Genomic DNA, 19,893 nt, shown 5'->3' on the forward strand with positions numbered 1-19,893 from the left:
TTCTGATAAAAAGTAATGCCTCAGGTCTATGAAACTGTTCCGGAATATAGACAGGTTCCTGTTGGAGTAGAAAAGGGGACTGACATTACACAGAGAAAAGAGCTTGACATTCTGGAATCCCATTGGGATAAGAGCACAAGGCTTATTGAAATTAGCTGCTTGTTTCATCTCTTTCCTTTCCTGGAAGAATGATTTGTTTATCGAAACAATAGCTGAAATGATTGTAATCTGTGACATGTTGTAAGAATCTTATCGACATGTTTCTCAGTAACCCACCAACACTCTTGGCTAACGTGCTGTCAGTGCCTGCCACTTGTTCTGCTACCTTCCTGTACTTAGCCAGCGAGCGGTGAATCTGTGGAATTCATTGCCACAGACGGCTGTGGAGGCCGAGTCACTGGGTAAACTTAAAGTGCAGGTTGTTGGGTTCAGTCACACATAGTATCACAATCATGGAATAAAAAGTTCCCAATGCGGCCCCCGCCCCGCCCCCCGACAACCCTGCATCTTGAGGCCCAGAGTCCTCGCACATACAAGACAACAAACCCATTTGGGTTACTAATACAACGACACAGAATATGCATGAATATAGTCCAGACCCAACAACCCACCGAGATTATCTGTTGACCACAGTAGAATGCACTGGGCCTATCCTCCGACAGGCGACACCGCATCTTGAGGCCCAGTCCTCGCACATACAAGACAACAAACCCATTTGGGTTACTAATACAACGACACAGAATATGCATGAATATAGTCCAGACCCTACAGCTCACCGAGATTATCTGTTGACCACAGTAGAGTGCACTGGGCCTATCCTCCGACAGGTGACACCGCAACTTGAGGCCCAGTCCTCGCACATACAGACTAACAGTGAAAACACAACCACACAAATGCATATGTATACAGTCCAGACCCTTCAGTCCATGTGAAATCCTCAGTAGATCAAACTGCACCATGCCTCTCCCCAAGCCCCCCCCCCCCCCCCCCCAAGTGGCGTGCACCGGCTCAGACGCCTCTCCCCTGGCGGCTGTACAGCAGGAAGCCCTGCGGCTTAAGGCCCTGAGCCTATTGAGAGCAGCCAGAAACAAAGATTCTGCAGTCGCCCCTGACTGAACGGCTGAGCAGACTAGTTGGGCCGGACGATCTGATTCTGCTCCTAGACCTCACTCACAAGTCCTGTTTGATGTTTTGACATTCAGTACAAGAGGAAGTGGAACCATTTAGCTACTTGCTCAGTCCTGTCTCAACAACCAAGAAAAGATCAGTAGCGAGGGCAAACAATATCATACTTCTGTTTCAGATAGAAATAGCAACAACGTGTACAATTATAGCGCGGCACTCGTAACCTTCACTGACAATGTTCTACAGTGTCATACTTATAATAAAGAATACCCAGTCAAATAAGGTGTAGAACCTATGCTTTATTTGACTAGCTCTTCTTTATTAAAAGTATTAATAGATAAGTGTTCCTGGCACGGCAAGTACCTTCTCAGACTAAATTATGCCACGGATACCAATTCAGGAACTGCCAGGTTGAGCCTAATGAATCACAGCATTGGCCCATGGGTTCCCCATGCAGTGCCAATATCACTGAACTGAATTAGACCCCAAATAGCCACTCGAACTGCATCACCTGTTGCCGTGTCTGGTATAGAAACACCAATGCCTTTGAATGGAAAATCCCACAGAACAGTAGTGGATAGAGCCCAGTCTATCACGGGTAAAGTCCTTCCCAGCAAGGGTCCCATCTACATGGAGCATTGTCGCAGAAGAGCAGCATCCATTATCAGGGACTCCAACCACACAGGTCGTGCTCTCTTCTTGTTGATGCCCTCAGGAAGAAGGTACAGAAGCCTCAGGACTCACACCACCAGGTTTAGAAACAGTTAATACCCCACAACTATCGGGCTCCTGAACCAGAGGGGACAACTTCGCTTACCCCCTCACTGGACAGCTCCCAGAACCCATGGATCACTTTCAAAGACTCTTCATCTCATGTTCTCGATATCTCTTGCTTATTTATTTATTATTATTGCCCTTTTTTTCTATCCTTTTATATTTGCACAGTTTGTCGTCATTTGCACACTGGTTGTCCACCCTGCTGGATGCAGTCTTTCACTGATTCTATTATGGTTAATGGATTTGTTGAGTGTGCCCGCAGGAAAATGAATCTCAGGGTTGTGTATGGTGACATGTATGTACTTTGATAATAAATGTACTTCGAACTTTGTGCCAAGTACACAGTAGCAGCTACAAAAAAGTCTTTCATGAACTTGGATGTGAACAAACTATAAGGCAGGAAAAATAAATCGTCAATGCTTCGGGCTGAGACCCTCAATCAGTCCTGAGAAAGGGGCCTCGGCCCAAAACGGCGACTGTTTATTAATTTCCATAGATGCTGTCTGACCTTCTGAGTTCCTCCAACATTTTGTGCGTGATGTTCTAGATTTCAGGCACCTGCAGAATCTCTTGTGTTCAGATTTTCTTCATGCCACTAACTCAGAAAATTGGGCTGCCTGGGAACAATGCTGGTGGGATCACGTCCAACATCATCCATTTTGTTCTTCATTTTGAAATAAAAAAGGGGAGCTTCTTTAGCTCAGTGTACATCCCAGGCTTCGCAGTGGGTAACCAAATTAAGCTGCACAAGAATCAATGTGTTTGTCCTCTTTCTGGAGTGGTCTGAATGCTGAAGGAATTGTACTCTTTCTGCTTCTTTAATCTTTTGTACAAGACAGTGTCACATTTTGATATGAACAGTTACCTTGCAATTTTCCTTGAAAGCTAAGTCTGTTGACCAACTGAAGTAAGAATTAAGGAGAACCACGTGAGGAGAAATGTTTTATGTTGCCTTGATCGACGCTGCTCAAGTATCAGGAGTTGAACAGTGTGTGTTCATTTTGGAAGGAAATAGAACTCCATGTCTTCACCAAAGAATTCAAAAGGACTGTCACCATGTCCAGGAACCAAAGTTACTGAATGAAAACTACTGCAGTCTCATTTTCAACCTTGCAGAACGTCACGGATGTTGTTACACAAGAGTTAGATTCACTCCTGAAGTAGGAGAGGGAATAGCAGGTGACTAGGATGTTTCCAACCTCTTTCAAAGTACTAAAATTCCAGGTCAGTACCATTATCAAAGAGCACATACGTCCCCATATACAACACCGAGATTAATTTTCCTGTGGGCATACTCAGCAAATCTATAGAATAGTAACTATACCAGGATCAATGAAAGATCAACCAGAGTGCAGAAGACAACAAACTGTGCAAATGCAAATATAAATAAATAGCAATAAATAATGAGAACGTGAAATAATGAGATAAACAGTCCTTAAAATGAGATTGCTGATTGTGGGAACATTTCAATGATGGGACAAGTGAGTGTAGTTATTGCCTTTTATTCAAGAGCCTGATGGTTGAGGGGTAGTAACTGTTCTTGAACCTGGTGGTTTGAGCCTGATGTTCTAGCATGGACACTATGGGCTGAATGGTCCTATTCAGGAATGCATCCTTCACTGTCACCAGCCAGCAGCTGAGATCGGAACACTCCACTCCAATTATAATGCTGACAGAGCTAGAACTGGGAAGTTATGATTGATCAATCCTCATTTTTACTCATAGTGAAAACAATTTCACCACAGGCTACAGCTGGGCAGCAACGTTGGGCATGTTTGAAAATAATCCAAATCTTTCTATCTCAGCAGCTCTGCATTGGAGATACAAGAGATTGCAGATGCTGGAATCCCCCCTACCCCGTGGGGTGGTATGGTAGTGTGGTAGTTAGCAGCGCACTTGACAGTGCCAGCTATAAGACTGGGATTCACTTCCTGCTGCTGTGTCTCTCTGTGACCATGTGGATTTCCTTTGGGTGATCTGGTTTCCTCCCACATTCCAACAACTTGTGAGTTGGAGTTAGTGGGCTGTGGGCATGCTCTGTTGACTCCGGGAGCGTGGTGACGCCGGCGGGAAGTCCAGCAGATCCTTGGCACACGTCACTGTACCTTTCTCAATGTTTTGATGCTATTATCATCATTTTTATGCGATGCAGGTGAACATGTTCCCACAACCATGGCAGTTCTTGGCAAGTTTTTCTATAGAAGTGCTTTGCCATTGCCTTCTTCTGGGCAGTGTCTTCACAACATCAATATTCTTCACAGATTATCTGCCTGGTGTCAGTGGTCACATAACCAGGACTTGGGATGTGCACCAGTTGCTCATACAACCATCCACCACCTGCTCCCATGGCTTCATGTGACCGTGATTGGGGGCTAAGCAGGTGCTACACCTTGCCCAAGAGTGACTTGCAGGCAAGCAGAGGGAAGGATGTATCTGCACTCTGTAACCCATGTGACAACTAAAATCAATCTTTGGGAAGATCTTTACCTTTACCCATTTTCTCTATTCCTGAACCACCAAATTTCTCCCCCAAGGGCCCCAGCTCTCACCCCTTCTTTGCCCATCAACCACACTGGACCCATCTGCCCATGCCACCTCCATTATTTGATTCCATGTTCCAGCTTCCTTCCTGTTGGATTCCAACATCTGCAGGTTTTGGTGCCCCCACCTATCATCACCCGGTCTCTGTCACCACTTCCTCCTCCATTGGCCTATCACATCCACTCTTCCTTCCTCCATCAGCCTATCACATCCACTCTTCTTTCCTCCATCAACCTATCACATCCACTCTTCCCTCCTCCGTCGGCCTATCATCTCCATTCTTCCTTCCTCCATCAGCCTATCACATTCACTCCTCCATCAGCCTATCATCTCCACTCTTTCCTCCTCCATCTCCTTATCACATCCACTCTTCCCTCTTCCATGGGCCGAACACCTGCAGAGTTCTTCCAGCGCTCCGCTTGCTGCTTTAACCTCATTGGGGATTTTCACTCCAAGGAGCGTTATGAGAGACGGAGTGAGAACTAGCTGCCGTGGCTCTCTGTGCTCAATGAACTGAACTCAAAATTCTTCCTCTGAATCATTGAAGCTTACAGCAATGGAGGCAGCCATATGGCAGGTCATGACTACGTAGGATTCAAGCCTACATGTTTATCATCCCTGTTACTTCTGCTAGCCATTCATTCCAACTGTACATGAAAGACCACCAACCAGGCAAGTTAACACTACACAGATGCAGCAGCTTTTCTGAGTATTTATACCTGCATCTTTGGTGCTCTTTTACTTCCTTGCACAAGAGACCTCTGAAACAGCATTTGTACATCTTTAAGATTCAAGATTCAAGATTCAAAAACTTTATTGTCATTCTAACCGTACATCAGCTCTGCAGGGCAGAATGAGACAGCGTTTCCCAGGAGCAGTGCAATCATAACATAATAAACGCAACACTAAATAATAAACATAACAATAAATAGTAAAACACAACAACCACATGTCAGTTAAAAACAAGTTATAAGTGTCCAGTGCAAGTTAAAAGTGTCCAAAGCAGAGTCAGGTAGAGCAGCTATTTAGCAGTCTGACTGCCTGTGGGAGGAAGCTGTTTAGTAGCCTTGTGGTTTTAGTTTTGATGCTCCTGTAACGTTTACCTGATGGCAGAAGAACGAACAGTTCATGGAGAGGGTGTGAGGGGTCTTTAATGATGTACCGTGTCTTCTGGAGGCATCGACTCTGAAAGGTCTTGGACAGAAGGTAGGGAGACCCCAATAACCTTCTCTGCTCCCCTAACCACCCTCTGCAAGGCTTTTTTGTCGGCAGCACTGCAGCTGGAGTACCAGGTTGTGATGCAAAAGGTCAGCACACTCTCAACCACTCCTCTGTAGAATGTAGTTAAGATGTTAGTGGGGAGTGATGCTTGTTTAAGCTTCCTCAGAAAGTGCAATCTCTGCTGGGCTCGTTTCACAATCCCAGTGGTGTCCCTGGACCAGGTGAGATTGTCCGAGATCTGCACCCCAAGGAACATGTTCTGCTGACTTATACGAACGTGCCATGGAGATTTCAGAACACCTTTTAGATATTCTTGATTATGGTTGAATGGAGCCAGCAGGGATCACAAGTACTCAAAGGAAGGGAGTTGATTGGTGAAGGAAAGTGGAAGGGTGGTGGAGGGGAGAGAGAGATAAACGGGGGCTGGGGGTGAGAGGTGGGTCAATTGACAATAGACAATGGCTGTAGGAGTAGGCCATTCAGCCCTTCAAGCCAGCACCACCATTTAATGTGATCACATCTGATCATCCACAATCAGTACCCCGTTCCTGCCTTCTCCCCATATCCCTTGACTCCGCTGTCTTTAAGAGCTCTATCTAACTCTTTCTTGAAAGCATCCAGAGAACTGGCCTCCTCGGCCTTCTGAGGCAGAGCATACCATAGATCTACAACTCTCTGGGTGAAAAAGTTTTTCCTGAACTACGTTCTAAACGGCCTACCCCTTATTCTTAAACTGTGGCCTCTGGTTCTGGACTCCCCCAGCATCGGGAACATGTTTCCTTCCTCTAGCGTATATCCAATCCCTTAATAATCTTACATGTTTCAATCAGATCCCCTCTCGTCCTTCTAAATTCCAGTGTATACAAGCCCAGTCGCTCCAATCTTTCAACATATGACAGTCCCACCATCCCGGGAATCAACCTCGTGAACCTACGTTGCACTCCCTCAATAGCAAGAATGTCCTTCCTCAAACTTGGAGACCAAAACTGAACACAATACTCCAGGTGTGGTCTCACCAAGGCCCTGTACAACTGCAGAAGGACCTCTTTGCTCCTATACTCAACTCCCCTTGTTATGAAGGCCAACATGCCATTAGCTTTCTTCACTGCCTGCTGTACCTGCATGCTTGCTTTCACTGACTGATGAACAAGGACACCTAGATCTCGTTGTACTTCCCCTTTTCCTAACTTGATGCCATTCAGATTCAGAGGAGTGGACAGGCAGGAAGAAAAAAATTGTTATGGCAAAGAATATTAGAAAGGAAGAAAAAAAACAAGCCTTTAAATCAGGGGTTTCCAACCATTTTGATGCCATGGACCAACACCATTACACAAGGGGTCCATGGACCCCAGGTTGGGAACTCCTGCTTTAAATAACCATTGGGTCCACTGCCTAGTCCTGGAGGCTTACTAGTGAATTACAAATCTATAAATAGTTGATAAGAACAAGAAGTAGAAACAGGAGTCGGCATTCTGGCCCATTGAGACTGTGCCGACATTCAATAACATCACGACTGATCTGGCTGCAGGCTCAGGTCCACCTACCTGCCTTTTCCCCGCAACCCTGAACTTCCCTGCTATGTAACAATCTAACTAACCGTGTCTTAAATATATCTAACAAGGAAGCCTCTGATGCTTCCTAAAAAAATTCCACAGATTCCCTACACTCTGGGAAAAGCAGTCTCCCCAACATCACTGTCACCACCTCTCTTCCAATCAGTAGTATCCCTCTATATAAAAGCACAGCGACAGCATAGCATCTTTAACAATTGCAGCCCACTGTAAGCACCTTACAGTTAGGAAAACAGTTCTGTAGTTGGTGTTGTGAGCTAGGTGGTCTTGTGGGCCCCCCTCAGAGAGGTTCCACATCCATCAACATAATTATAACCTTAAATTTGAATACACTAAATAGGCGGGCTGGAGATCTGAGATAATGACCCTGCCCTTGGTTAACACATGCAAAAGTGCTGCAGGAACTCAGCATCTACGGGGAGGATTAAACAGTCGGCATTTCAGGCCAAGACCCTGCATCAGGGCTGGAAAAGATGGTGATGGAAGCCAGAGAGGACCCCCTTCCTTTCCAGTCCTGATGAAGGGTCTTGGCCTGATACATTGACTGTATATTCCCCTCCATAGATGCTGCCTCGAGAGTTAGCTACTGACACAGTGAGGGAAGCCCTGAACAGCACCAGAGATGGAGGGCCTTCATTGCTCCTCTAAAGGCTGGCGGTATAATGGGCAACAACACATCGATACTGCCTGACCTGCTGAGATCCCCCAGAACTGTGTGTGTGCGTGTGTGTTGCTCAAGTTTTCCAGCATCTGCATAATCTCGTGTGCTTATCATTTCCAATCCTTTATTAAATTTGCATATGGAAATGAGCAGGGCCGCAGTCTAACTTCATTTGAAAAAAGTCGCAGCTCCAAGTCTATCACTCCACACAGCACGTAGGAAAGTCTATCCAGAGATTTGGTGAAAGTCCCTGCCGTGCACTTAAACCCACAGCTGCTGATGGAATGTAAAGTGTCTGTGGCTGTATGTAGTGGAATTTCACTTTGAAATACAAATGCAAAAATCTACTTCTTCTGTTTCACTATAGTGACGATATGTTTCTATTTATAAACAGGCAATAATTACCATCTTTTTCCTGGACTCCAGCAAATAAGATAATGGCACACAGAATGTACACACCACCAATGACTCCAGCTGCCAACATGTAGGCTCTTTTCTGCACAAGGGATAATGTGTACACATCAGTCATGGAATATTCCAGAAAGGCAATAAGAAATGCAAATCAAGTTTCTGCTTTGTACACATACAAATTTGAAACACAATGGCATCAACTTCAACTGAACTTTAAAAACCAAAACCATGAGTACGTACCAATTGGGTGATGGAAGTGTTGGAGTTGTACTGAGTGCTATTGATGTCAATTCTAGATATTGAACTGTTAATGTCATTTTTATGAATACACGGAGAATCTGCTCCGCCGACAATCTGGCCTTGTATTGCTGTTCCCAAGACTGTTCCCAGCACCTCCACTGTCATACCTGCAACGCAAGATGCACCAATCACTAACTTTACAGCATCACCCTCCCACTCTGAATACAAGACCTGACTGGTTGCAAACTCACAATTAATTCTCTAGAGTACCCAGTCAGGTCGTATTATGGAGTTAGGATATATAGCAAAATAATTACTTCAGCAACCAAACTTTAGACCCGAATGTGGACTGTAGATTAAATTTAAAATGCAGTCCTGGATAATAGTTTCCTGAAGCTGTGCACACTAGTTCATCATTCATTTTGTGTGTCTGGAGTGTGAGGGTGAAGAAGCAGTTGTGAAAGTTATATGCAATTCAAAGGAAGCGTTGTAGATATATTGTAACTCTAGAATTGTCCTTTGATCTTTAGCACGTAAAATGCCATGTAATATTGGGTCGAACAGGCCTCTACCTCCAAGAGTGTCTCATCGTGGTTGAATAAAACACTTCTGTATCCACTAGCTTTGGTGTCTCTCCAGTGACTTTGTTCATGTTACATCATTCACTATCGCCAGTTCGCTCACGATGCATGATGTAGACGATCATTCCATGACCATGGTTATTCTTGGCAAGCTTTTCTGCAAAAAGTGGTTCAGCATTGACTTTTTCTGGGCAGTGTCTTTACAAGACGGGTGACCCCAGCCATTATCAACACTCTTCAGAGATTGTCTGCCTGGCGTCAGTGGTCGCATAACCAGGCCTTGTGATATGCGCCAGCTGCCCATACGACCATCTACCACCTGCTCCCATGGCCCTGATCGGGGGACTAAGCAGGTGCTACACCTTTCCCAAGGGTGACCTGCAGGCTAGCAGAGGGGAGGAGCACCTTCCATCTCCTTTGGCAGAGACGTATCTCCACCCACCACCCTTACCTCCACCATCACCAATGCCCTTTAAAAATCCAGAATAGTACTTTAGCCTTAGAAATAAATGCATCACAAAAACCACTGGCATTAAAACAGAAGCACTGAATATAAAATATTTCCACGTCTCACGGAGGAAGTGAAAGCACTTTTAGGAGAACAACCAGGATTTAAAAATAATTGGATCACGCCCTGGTGGATTCTGCTGGTTTTTAATTTTTCTATTCCTAATTTTTATATGAAGTACATTGTTTTATTTAGATGTTGAATCAGCAGGCTACTCAAAGTGATTAAATACTGTATCCATATGGTTAGAGATAAAGGCAAACTACAGGAGTCCTCACACTACAGGCTATGGACTGAGGGTAGAATGGGGAACATGGGTGAATTACATTCCAGATCGTTTAGTGTCATGTCCTGTACACAAGTGTAGAGAGAACAAATTAATTGTTACTCTGGATCCGATGAGGCCCAAAATAAAATACAAAGATAAAGAACACAGTAACACACACAATAAATATAAATGCATAAAATAGTTTATATACATCGATTGATTGTATGTCCATAAAGTGACACTGGGTTGTACGTAAGGTGATTGATGGGAAATAATATAGTGGTAGAGTTAGTGGGTGGAAGTGTTGATCAGCCTCACTGCTTGGGGAAAGTAACTGTTTGTGAGTCTGGTGGACCTGTCATGAATGCTATGTAGCCTCCTCCCTGATGGGAGTGGGACAGACAGTCCATGAGCAGGGTGGGTGGGATCCTTCATGATGTTACTGGCCCTTTTCCGGCACCTTTCTGTTTGTATGTCCTTGACGACAAAAGTAATTTATTTATAAACAGAAGCTTTATAAACATATGGTGACTTTTATTATTGGAATTTTGATGCTTAAATAGCATCTATGACCCAATGGACAAAAACACAAAGATGAACTAACGTGATAGAGGGGCGTAGTGGTTAGCACAATGCTTTACAGTACCGGTGACCCGGGTTCAAACCCGCCACTGCCTGTATGGAGTTTGTATATCCTCGTAGAATGTGTGGGTTTCCTCCCATAGTCCAAAAACATACCAGTTAGTAGATTAATTGATCATTGTAAAATGTCCCATGATTAATCCAAGATTAATTCAGGGGATTGTTGGGTGGTGTAACTTGAAAGGCTTATTCCATTTCAATCAATCAACCAATTAAAAAAAACAGGCGAACCATGTCATAGATCTGCAGGAAAGTAACTGAGAAGTGCAAGATCTACAGTGCAGTGATAATTGTATCCTTACCTCAAAATAAACCATTAAGGACAAATATGTTCTGGAATAGTGTACTTTTGCTAAAAATAATTATGAACATTGCTGGATTACAGACTCAAAATCAGAGGAAGTGAAATATATGGTGTCATTTTGGTTAGAAAAGCATAAAAGGACAACATAGTCCACAGGATGGAATTCCAAAGCGGGTTCAGGAACCAAGATATCTGAGGATACAAGTCCTTGCAGGACAGGCTGAAAAAGTGGTTGATAATACAGGTGGGAATCTGATGTTGATATAGGGCAAGTACGACCAGTTTTAGTCACAACTTATTTTCTCAATCAGTTATGTAAAAAGCAACAGAGAGCTTTACCATGAGGTGCTCCAGAGAGTCTGGTATTTGGTTAAATCAATACCAGGAAGAGAATAAACACTGAGAGGAAATTCAAACTCATGGTTCAATAGTATGCAAGGTTAGTCTTTTCAAGTTAGTGGGAAGGTCTAGTGATCGACAAGAGCACTGTCTATGTAAAAAAACATATTTTTCTTTACTTGTACAGCAGATCGGCTCATCTGGAACCTACTGCTTACAAAAGGGAAATTAGATTAAAACGGTGTCTCTCAAAAAGGAATTGAAAATGATCATCAGTGAAAGGGTGCTAAATAGATGCAAAGTTCAAAATTAATATATTATCAAATTACACTGAGATTCATTTTCTTACAAGCATTTCATTTTCTTAAATCTATGGAACAATAATCGTAACAGAAACTATGAAAGACCGCAGGGACTTGGGCAAAAGACAACAAACTGTGCAAATACAAAAAGAAAGAAATCATAATAATCAATGCGACTCCTTGAAATTGAGTCCATTGGTTGTGGGATCATTTTAATGATGGGCCAACTGAAGTTGAGTGAAGTTCTCCCCTTTGGTTCAAGAGCCTGACAGTTTGATAGTTTTAGTAAGGTTCGTGTGGAGGCTGGTGTGCTTTGAGGGCTCTAACAGGCGATGCCAACTCAGAGCCACCCATGTTGGAGCAGCTGTGGACGAAGATTGAGCCAACCCCAGCTCATGCCATATGAAACAACGAAACTAAAAGACAGAATGGACTCAACATATCAGATTCCTACCTTCCACACTGTAATGATTCAGTGATTCCTAACTTGTCTCTTGTGGGTATTAATAGCTGCAGTTACAAACACATGCCCCAATGAATCAGACTCCTGTTAGGAAAACCAGCAGGCGTCTGACTCAACAACTAAAAACCCACAGGAACAGTTTACTCACGATAGGCAGTTGCAGAATCCCTTTCCTTCTGGTCTGTGCTTATGAACATCGTAAGTGCAGAGTAGGGAACATGGAAGCACTAGGAAAGAAAGTGAGTAATTTATTTACAAACAGAAGCCTACTATACATATGATGATTTTTAATCATTGGAATTTTGATGTCACATTTTGAGATACAGTGCAGAAAAGGCCCATCTGGCCCTTTGAGACGCAGCATCCAGCAACCACCTATTTAACCCTAGCCTAATCACGGGACCCTCCAAGAGAACCACAACCTTGTATTGGTTAGGAGGCTTGTGCGCCTCAATGACCTGGTGAGCTGTGTTGGCTAGAGTCAGGTCCTCGGTAGGGTCACCCATGCCAAGCAGGTCAAAGGGCAGAGGCCAGACTAAGAGTGGTCAACCGGTCCTCCAGGTTCGGGGGTTCAGCTCAGGGCTAACAACCCTGACTGGTCAAACAAAACTGTTACAGAAACAGCAGTGAAGGATCCTTCTACATCTGGGTGGCCAAGGACAGACAGAGATGGAGGACCTACCTTGCTGCCCTAAATGCCAGTGGCATAATGGGCAGTAAGTAATCATGGGACAATTTACAATGACCAATTAACCTACTAATCGGTACGTCTTTGAAGTGTGGCAGGAAACCGGAGCACCCAGAGGAAATCCATGCATTCCACGGAGAGGACCTACAGACTCCTTGATAGATAATGTCACAATTGAACTCTGAACTCTGACACACTGAGCTGTAATAGCATTGTGCTACACTACTACACACTACGCTACTGTGGCGCCCAGCTCACCTACAACCAGGTGACAAAAATACAAATAAAGATGAACTAAGGTGATGGAACCACGTCATGGGAAAACAAGTCAAAAAAACTTAGGGGAACACTAATCTTCAGCATTCGCAAAAGATGAAAGTTCAAATTTATTACCAAAGTATGCATATGTCACCATGTGCTATCATGCGATTCATTTTCTTACAGGCATTCACAGTCAATACAGAGAAATACACCAGTATCAAGGAAAAACTACACACAAAGATGGACAAACAATGTGCAAAAGACAACAAAATATAATAATTAATACTGAGAACATGTGTTGTAGAGTCCTTGAAATTGAGTCCATAGGTTGCGGAATCAATTCAGTGTTGAAGTGAGTGAAGTTATCTGCACTGGTTCAGGTGCCTGATGGTTGAAGGGTAATAACTGTTCCTGAACCCAGTGGTGTGGGATCTAAGGACCTTCTTCCCAACGGCAACAACAAGAAGAGAACATGGCCGAGACTGGCACAGAGGACGCAGCCTCAGAATAGAGGGGCGTCCTTTCAGAACGGAGATGAGGAGGAGTTTGTTCAACCAAAGAGTGGTGAATCTGTGGAATTCGTTGCCACAGGTGGCTGGCTATATTGGGCACATTTAAGGCCGAGGCTGATAGTTTCTTGATTAGTCAGGGCATGAAGTGATACGGGAGAAAGCAGGAGATTGGGGGGGGGGGGGGCTGAGAGAGAAAGTGATCAGCCATGATGAAATGGCAGAGTAGGATCGATGGGCCAGATTCTGCTCCTAAGTCTTATGGAGGGGGTCTGAAGCTGTGGGACTGGGCTGTGGGGGCAATCAAATGAGACTTGAACAATACTCATTAAAAGTCATGAATTAATTGAGGAGAGAACTTGCTACATGCAAAATACACTGCACTACAGTTTCTGCTAGTGAGATGTCCTAGCTGTTTTTAAATTGAGGTGAGTGTCTGTACTCAAGGTCAACTCATTTGGCATACAGTCCAGAGAGGCTGATATGAGATGGAAAACTGCTGAGCTGGGCCCTGCCACCAGTGAGTCACTGTATTAAATATCAAACACAGAACCCACATGAGGTATCCAGAGGACGTGCATTGAAGCCGGGAAGGGGTAGGACCATTTGCTAAGTACGCCTGCAGAAAAAGAATCTCAGGATTCTATGTGCTGTCATGTATGCACTCTGATAATAAATTTTACTATGAACTTGAACTTTGGATAAGGTTTTTTTTACTCAGAGAGTGCACTATGGTGGAAGAGGCAAATACACTAGAGGCTTATAAGAGATATTCAGATAGGCACATGGATGTGAGGATGGAGGGATATGGACATGGTGTAGGTAAGAGGGATTAGTGTGTGGGGGGTTTTGATTTGTTTTTGAGCTGCTTTGTCACAACATTGTGGGCTGAATGTTAGAAAGAAATTGGGGGGAGGGGGTGTAATGCACACAAAATTATTGATAGCCGGGACAGGTATGAACTTTGCACTTACCAAAGATGTTGCCGTTAAAGAACTAGTGAGACATTGTCGCAAATGAAACCAATCCGCCTAACCCACGTAAAGAGAGCCGTTTCCAGAGAAGACACTCCAATAGGCTTTTTCAATGTCTGGACAAGGCTGTTTTCTCACAATAGGAAACATTACTTACAGGAAACATTATTCACACAGAAGCACCGAATCATGTTTTTTCCCCATAAAAATGGGTGTAATTTTCCCAAAAGTTGCATGGCGGCGATCCAAAGATAACAAATGGCCAGCCAGACCAATCAGTTGGGAAAATGAGGTCTGGACACATACCCATGTCAAAAATTATGATGCTGCGGGTTCTGAATGTTCAGATCCATACTGGCATTTCTGGAATTAGCCGTGGAATAACTCTGACGCTGAATAATGGATTAAACTGGATCGGTTTCAGCTTCATATATGCTGAACGCGAAACCTTAAAAATGGCATCGGTCAGCCTATCTGTCACCCCTCCCCTTTACCCCCCTAAATAACAGACACCAGTATATATCGAGTGACCTTTATGGATGAAGCTGAGATTTTTTTTCTGTAGCGTGTTCTGCAGTTCACAGAAAAACCTTAACCCAGCCTGATTATCAGAAGAGTTGGAATAACATTCCGCCTGGGGTGCGTAGTGGTTAGCACGAGGCTTTACAGTATTGGTGACCAGGGTTCAAATCCCGCCACGACCTGCAAGGAGTGTGTGCTTTTCTCCCCATAATGCAAAGACGTACCAGTTGCTAGGATAATTTGTCATTGTAAGTTGTCCCGTGATTAGGTTAGGATTAAATCGGGGGCTTGCTGGGTGCGGCTCAAAGGGCTGGAAGGGCCTATTCTACGCTGTATCTCAATAAGTAAATTACGTTCAAATTAATTTTTTGATTCACGTGTCACTGAACAATTGAGTTAAAGCGGCCTTCATAATCAAGTACTTACTGTCTGCAGAGACTGGAACATGCAATAGAAGATCAGGTACCAAAAGATTTTTCCAACCTCTGTTACGTTTCCATCTGGCACATACCATAGGAGGAAGTAAGAGACCACTGCAAATGGTGTAGAGCAAACAATCCTGGAAAAAGAACAATGAAAAATACTATTTTATTTCAATTAAAACTTACCTCCTGTTCTATTGAACTAATATTTTATTGTTGGCTCAGATCCCGAGTGGTACGTTTACCAATGTTTGTTCATTTTGTGCTGGTTCGGGTCGATCATGGTCTTTCCATGACCATGATTGTTCTTGGTAAATTTTTCCCGCAGAAGTGCTTTGCCGTCGCCTTCTTCTGGGCAGTGTCTTTACAAGGCGGGTGACCCCAGCCATTACCAATACTCTTCAGAGGTTGTCTGCCTGGCGTCAGTGGTCGTGTAACCATGACATGTGACATGCACTAGCTGCTCATATAACCATCCACCACCCACTCCCATGGCTTCAGATGACCCTGATATGATGGTGGGGGGGGGTGGGGTGGGGTTGCTAAGCAGGTGCTACACCTTGCCCAAGGCAGACCAGCAGGCTAATGGGGGGGGGGGGGGGGAAGGAGCGCCTTAATTCTCCTTTGGTAGAGACGCATCTCCACCCTGTCATCCTACAAAACAGCCACGCTGCCTTCCGTGACTATTGTAACTCTCTGCAGCAATAGTCAAGAGGACTTTATTGGTTGGGGGACACACAGAAGTTACTCAAGTCAGCCTCTACAGTCAGCGGCCACATTTTAAGTACACCTGCTCATTAATGCAAATATTTAATCAGCCAATCATGTGGCAGCAACTCAATGCAGAAAAGCATGTAGACATGGTCAAGAGGATCAGTTGTTGTTCAGACGAACCATCAGAATAGGGAAGAAATGAGATCTAAGTGACTTTGATTGTGGAAAGACTGTTGATATCAGACAGAGTGGTTTGTGTATCTCAGAAACTGCCAGATTTTCACCCACAGCCGCCTCCAGGGTTTACACCCTCCCCTCATTGCCCCCTCTGAGCTACCTTGCTCAAGTTGCCATGTCGCCAAGCATTTCACCCAGAAATAGCTCTACTTGTAGCTGAACATCCAAAGTCCCACACCACCAAGGTTCAAGAACAGCTACTTCCCTTCAGATGTTTGGTTCCTGAAAAAATCTGTACAAACCTAATCATTAGACCATAAGACCACATGACAGAGGAGCAGAATTAGGCCATTTGGCCCATCGAGTCTGTTCCACGATTTCATCATGGCTGATCTATTTCCCTCTCTGCCCCAATCTCCTGCCTTCTCCCCATATTCCTTCATGCCCTGATCAATCAAGAATCTATCAACCTGGAAATAAGACAGAAAATGTGTACCTCGGGTGATTGATTGTTGGGTTGAGTTGTTTGTCACCATACAAGGAGACATCATCCCCCTGAATGCTTGGCCTTTATACATTTATCAATCAGCTGATTGGTCATCATTACGGAAACTCAATTGTGACGAAGGGCGGGGGTTTCATCGCTCATTGGTTGCATGACAAAATCAGTGTGTTATGGTCTGGAATTTTGCCCGCATTGGCTTATAAATAGGATTGAGGTTTACATGCCTGTTTGTGGAACGCCATGCTTCCAGGAATTCCCTCGCATGCTGTGCATGAACTGCATACTGATGATGTCTCCTTGTACAGTGACAAAATGTTTCCAAATGGATGGTCAAGATTGGGGAACAACTCAACCCGACTATCTACCAACCTCTGCCAATGATTTGGCCTCTATGGCTGCCTGTTGCAATGACTTCCACAGAGTCACGACTCTCCGGCCTAAAGAAATTCATCCTCATCTCCATTCTAAATAGATGTCCTTCTATTCTGAGGCTTTGTCCTCTGGTCTACTGTCCACTATAATTTCCCACTCTGGATCAATAAAGTACTTCTTAAGAAACATCCTCTCTATGTTCACTCTATCTAGGGCTTTCAACATTCGATAGGTTTCAATGAGATACCCTCTCATTCTTCTGAATTCCAGTGAGAACAACAGGCCCAGGGCCATCAAACACTCAATAAGCAGCTCTAGGACCATTTTACACTAAAATGGACTCGTTTATTTCTTCTGATTGTGCTTTTTCTTGTAAAAAAAAATTGTGCTCAATTTATGCTCATCTTGTAAATGTTGTGTACCTGACGCTAAGTGGTGCTGGTGCTGCTGTAAGAAAGCTTTTCATTGCACCTGTGCACACATCTAGCTGGGCATATGCCAATAAACTTTAATGGTACGAGTTACCAGCTGTATGCCAATTGCTCTGCTACCCAGCAGGTTTGTAGAGACCGGTTACGGCATAACCAGTGGCAAGGAGCTGATTTTCCACTGAGTGAGACTCACAGCCGCGACTGCCACGCTTAATCCAGTGCGAGATAGGGTTCACATGTTCAGCCAGTAGATCAGAGAAAGAACTTCAATTAATAACACAAGAGGTTCTGCGGATGCTGGAAACCTTGAACAACCCACATAAAATGCTGAAGGAACTCAGCAGCTCAGGCAGCATCTACAGAGGGGAATAAGCAGTCGATGGTTTGGGCATTGGTGTTTCCGTACCAGGCCATGAAGCAACCATTCAGTGTACTCTCCAAGATGCATTTATAGAAACCTGTCAATGTTTTAGATGATATGCTGAATCTTTGCAAACTTCTAAGTACAGGCACTTCTACTTTCATGCTGAGCTCAGGGCAGATCTTTGAAATGATAGCACTGAGGAATTTTAAAGGTGCTGGCCCTCTCCACCTCTGATCTCCCGGTGAGGACTGGGTTAAGGCCCTCTGGTTTCCTCCTCCAGTATTCCTCCAAAGAGCGATAATCAGCTCTTGGGTTGAGTGAGGGGCTGTCAACGTGGCATCATTCAGCCAGATTTTCGATCCCCCTCTGATAAGAAAAAGAGTAAATTTCATTAGAATCCCCAGTCCTTTCCGTTCTGGATCTAGGAAACATTTGGCATGGTGTTGGGACAGGAATCTGGAGCTGACCACGCGCCAGGTCTTGGCGCACTGTTACTTTGCATTCCAAAGACGAAGGCGCAGGATTGCGCTACCCCTTGTTCAACACAGAGCTCCTTTGTTTTAACCCTTCTGCGTCGCCCTGTGAACCAAGAGGACTTGAAGGCGCTCCAGAGAATTAATTGTGAAAGCAAGCGTCAAGTCCAGGAAAACAAAAGCAGTTTTACTGGCAAGTTTTAGCTCAGCCACGTCACCGTCGCTGTTCACTGCTCTGACAGGAAATTTGAAGGATGCAGCCAGGACTTGAGGACCCGACTAACAAGTCAAGGTTGGTTAGGGTTAGGTCTTTGTTCCCTGGAGTGCGCAGTAGGAGAATGAGGGGTGCTGTTCTACAGGTATACAGAATTATGAGGGGTATAGACAGGGTAAATGCAAGCAGACTGAGGTTGGGTAAGACTAGGACTAGAAGGCTGAAAGGGGAAATACTTAAAACGGAACTTGAGGAGGAATTTCTTCACTCACGGGGTGCTGTTCGTGTGGAATGAGCTGTCAGTAGAAGTGGAGGATGCAGGATTGATTTCAACATCTGGATAAGTACGTGGGTGGGAGGGGTATGGAGGGCTATGGTCCAGGCGTGGGTCAATGGGAATAGGCAGAGTAATGGGTTGGCACAGACTAGATGGGCTGAAGAGCCCTCTTCTGTGCTTTAGTGCTGTATGTCTGTCCATATACAGATCTATAATGGTCAGCAATTGCTGCACATTCACAGCCTCTTCCAGGTTAATCCGTAGAAATCTGAGGACTTGAACCAAGTTCAAATGGGGGAGAAAAACATTACCCTTCCTAGCTAAGGTGCAACTTAGATCTGAGTGATACAGGTAAGCCACGTTCCCTGACCCTGAATGACATTAAGGACGGTGCAAACCACCTCAGTTTGCTCAGCCCACGTGTTCAACCTTCTTCCCGTCAACGGCACTTCGCCACGAACTCTGATCTGCCCCAGGATGCGGATCTCAATAACGGAAGACAGGACCTGGTTAAAATAGGCTTGGAGCAGCTGCTTGTGGTAGAACATCACCCAACAAATGGGAGTCGTGAGAAACAAAATGAGTGTGCAAGGTCAGTTCCTGCAAGGTTGAAAGACAAGGATTAGGAACCCTTAATTGCAATGGAAGTTGAGGTTCATTAAAAAAATAATAAATCAACATACAGCGCAGAATAGACCTTTCCAGAGCCTTCAAGCCGTGCTGCTCAGCAATTTAACCCTAGCCTGATCATGGGACAATTTACACCGGCCCATTAACCTACCATCAGGTACGTCTTTTGACGGTGGGAAGAAACCAGAGCACCTGGAGGAAACCCATGCGATCACTGGGAGAACGCCCCAAGCTCTAATAGTGTTTTGCGAATTGCTACTGTACCGTAGCGCCTTGCACAATCACGAGGCGCCTCAGAGGCTGGCGAATCGCTGCAACTCTGCCTCCAAGGGCGGTGGATGCAGGTTGCTGGGTAGATTTAAGGTGGAGAGAGACAAATATTAGGAAGACTGAAGAACTAAAGGAT

At 44.5% G+C, this 19,893-nt stretch overlaps 1 protein-coding gene across 1 annotated transcript in view; it reads right to left on the reverse strand.

The window, feature by feature from the left end:
- The window catches only part of LOC140719703 (sodium-dependent lysophosphatidylcholine symporter 1-like), a 71,273-nt gene that overhangs the window by 22,553 nt on the left and 28,827 nt on the right, over nucleotides 1-19,893 (reverse strand). Inside the window, exons 4-7 of the mRNA XM_073034511.1 lie at nucleotides 15,335-15,467; nucleotides 12,103-12,181; nucleotides 8,548-8,714; nucleotides 8,302-8,392 (exon numbers count right to left, since the gene is read on the reverse strand). Coding sequence (XP_072890612.1) covers nucleotides 8,302-8,392; nucleotides 8,548-8,714; nucleotides 12,103-12,181; nucleotides 15,335-15,467 — 470 coding nt within the window. The remainder of the gene's footprint in view (nucleotides 1-8,301; nucleotides 8,393-8,547; nucleotides 8,715-12,102; nucleotides 12,182-15,334; nucleotides 15,468-19,893) is intronic.

This window comes from Hemitrygon akajei, chromosome 32, assembly GCF_048418815.1.
Source record: "Hemitrygon akajei chromosome 32, sHemAka1.3, whole genome shotgun sequence".
In the NCBI taxonomy this organism is placed as follows: domain Eukaryota; kingdom Metazoa; phylum Chordata; class Chondrichthyes; order Myliobatiformes; family Dasyatidae; genus Hemitrygon; species Hemitrygon akajei.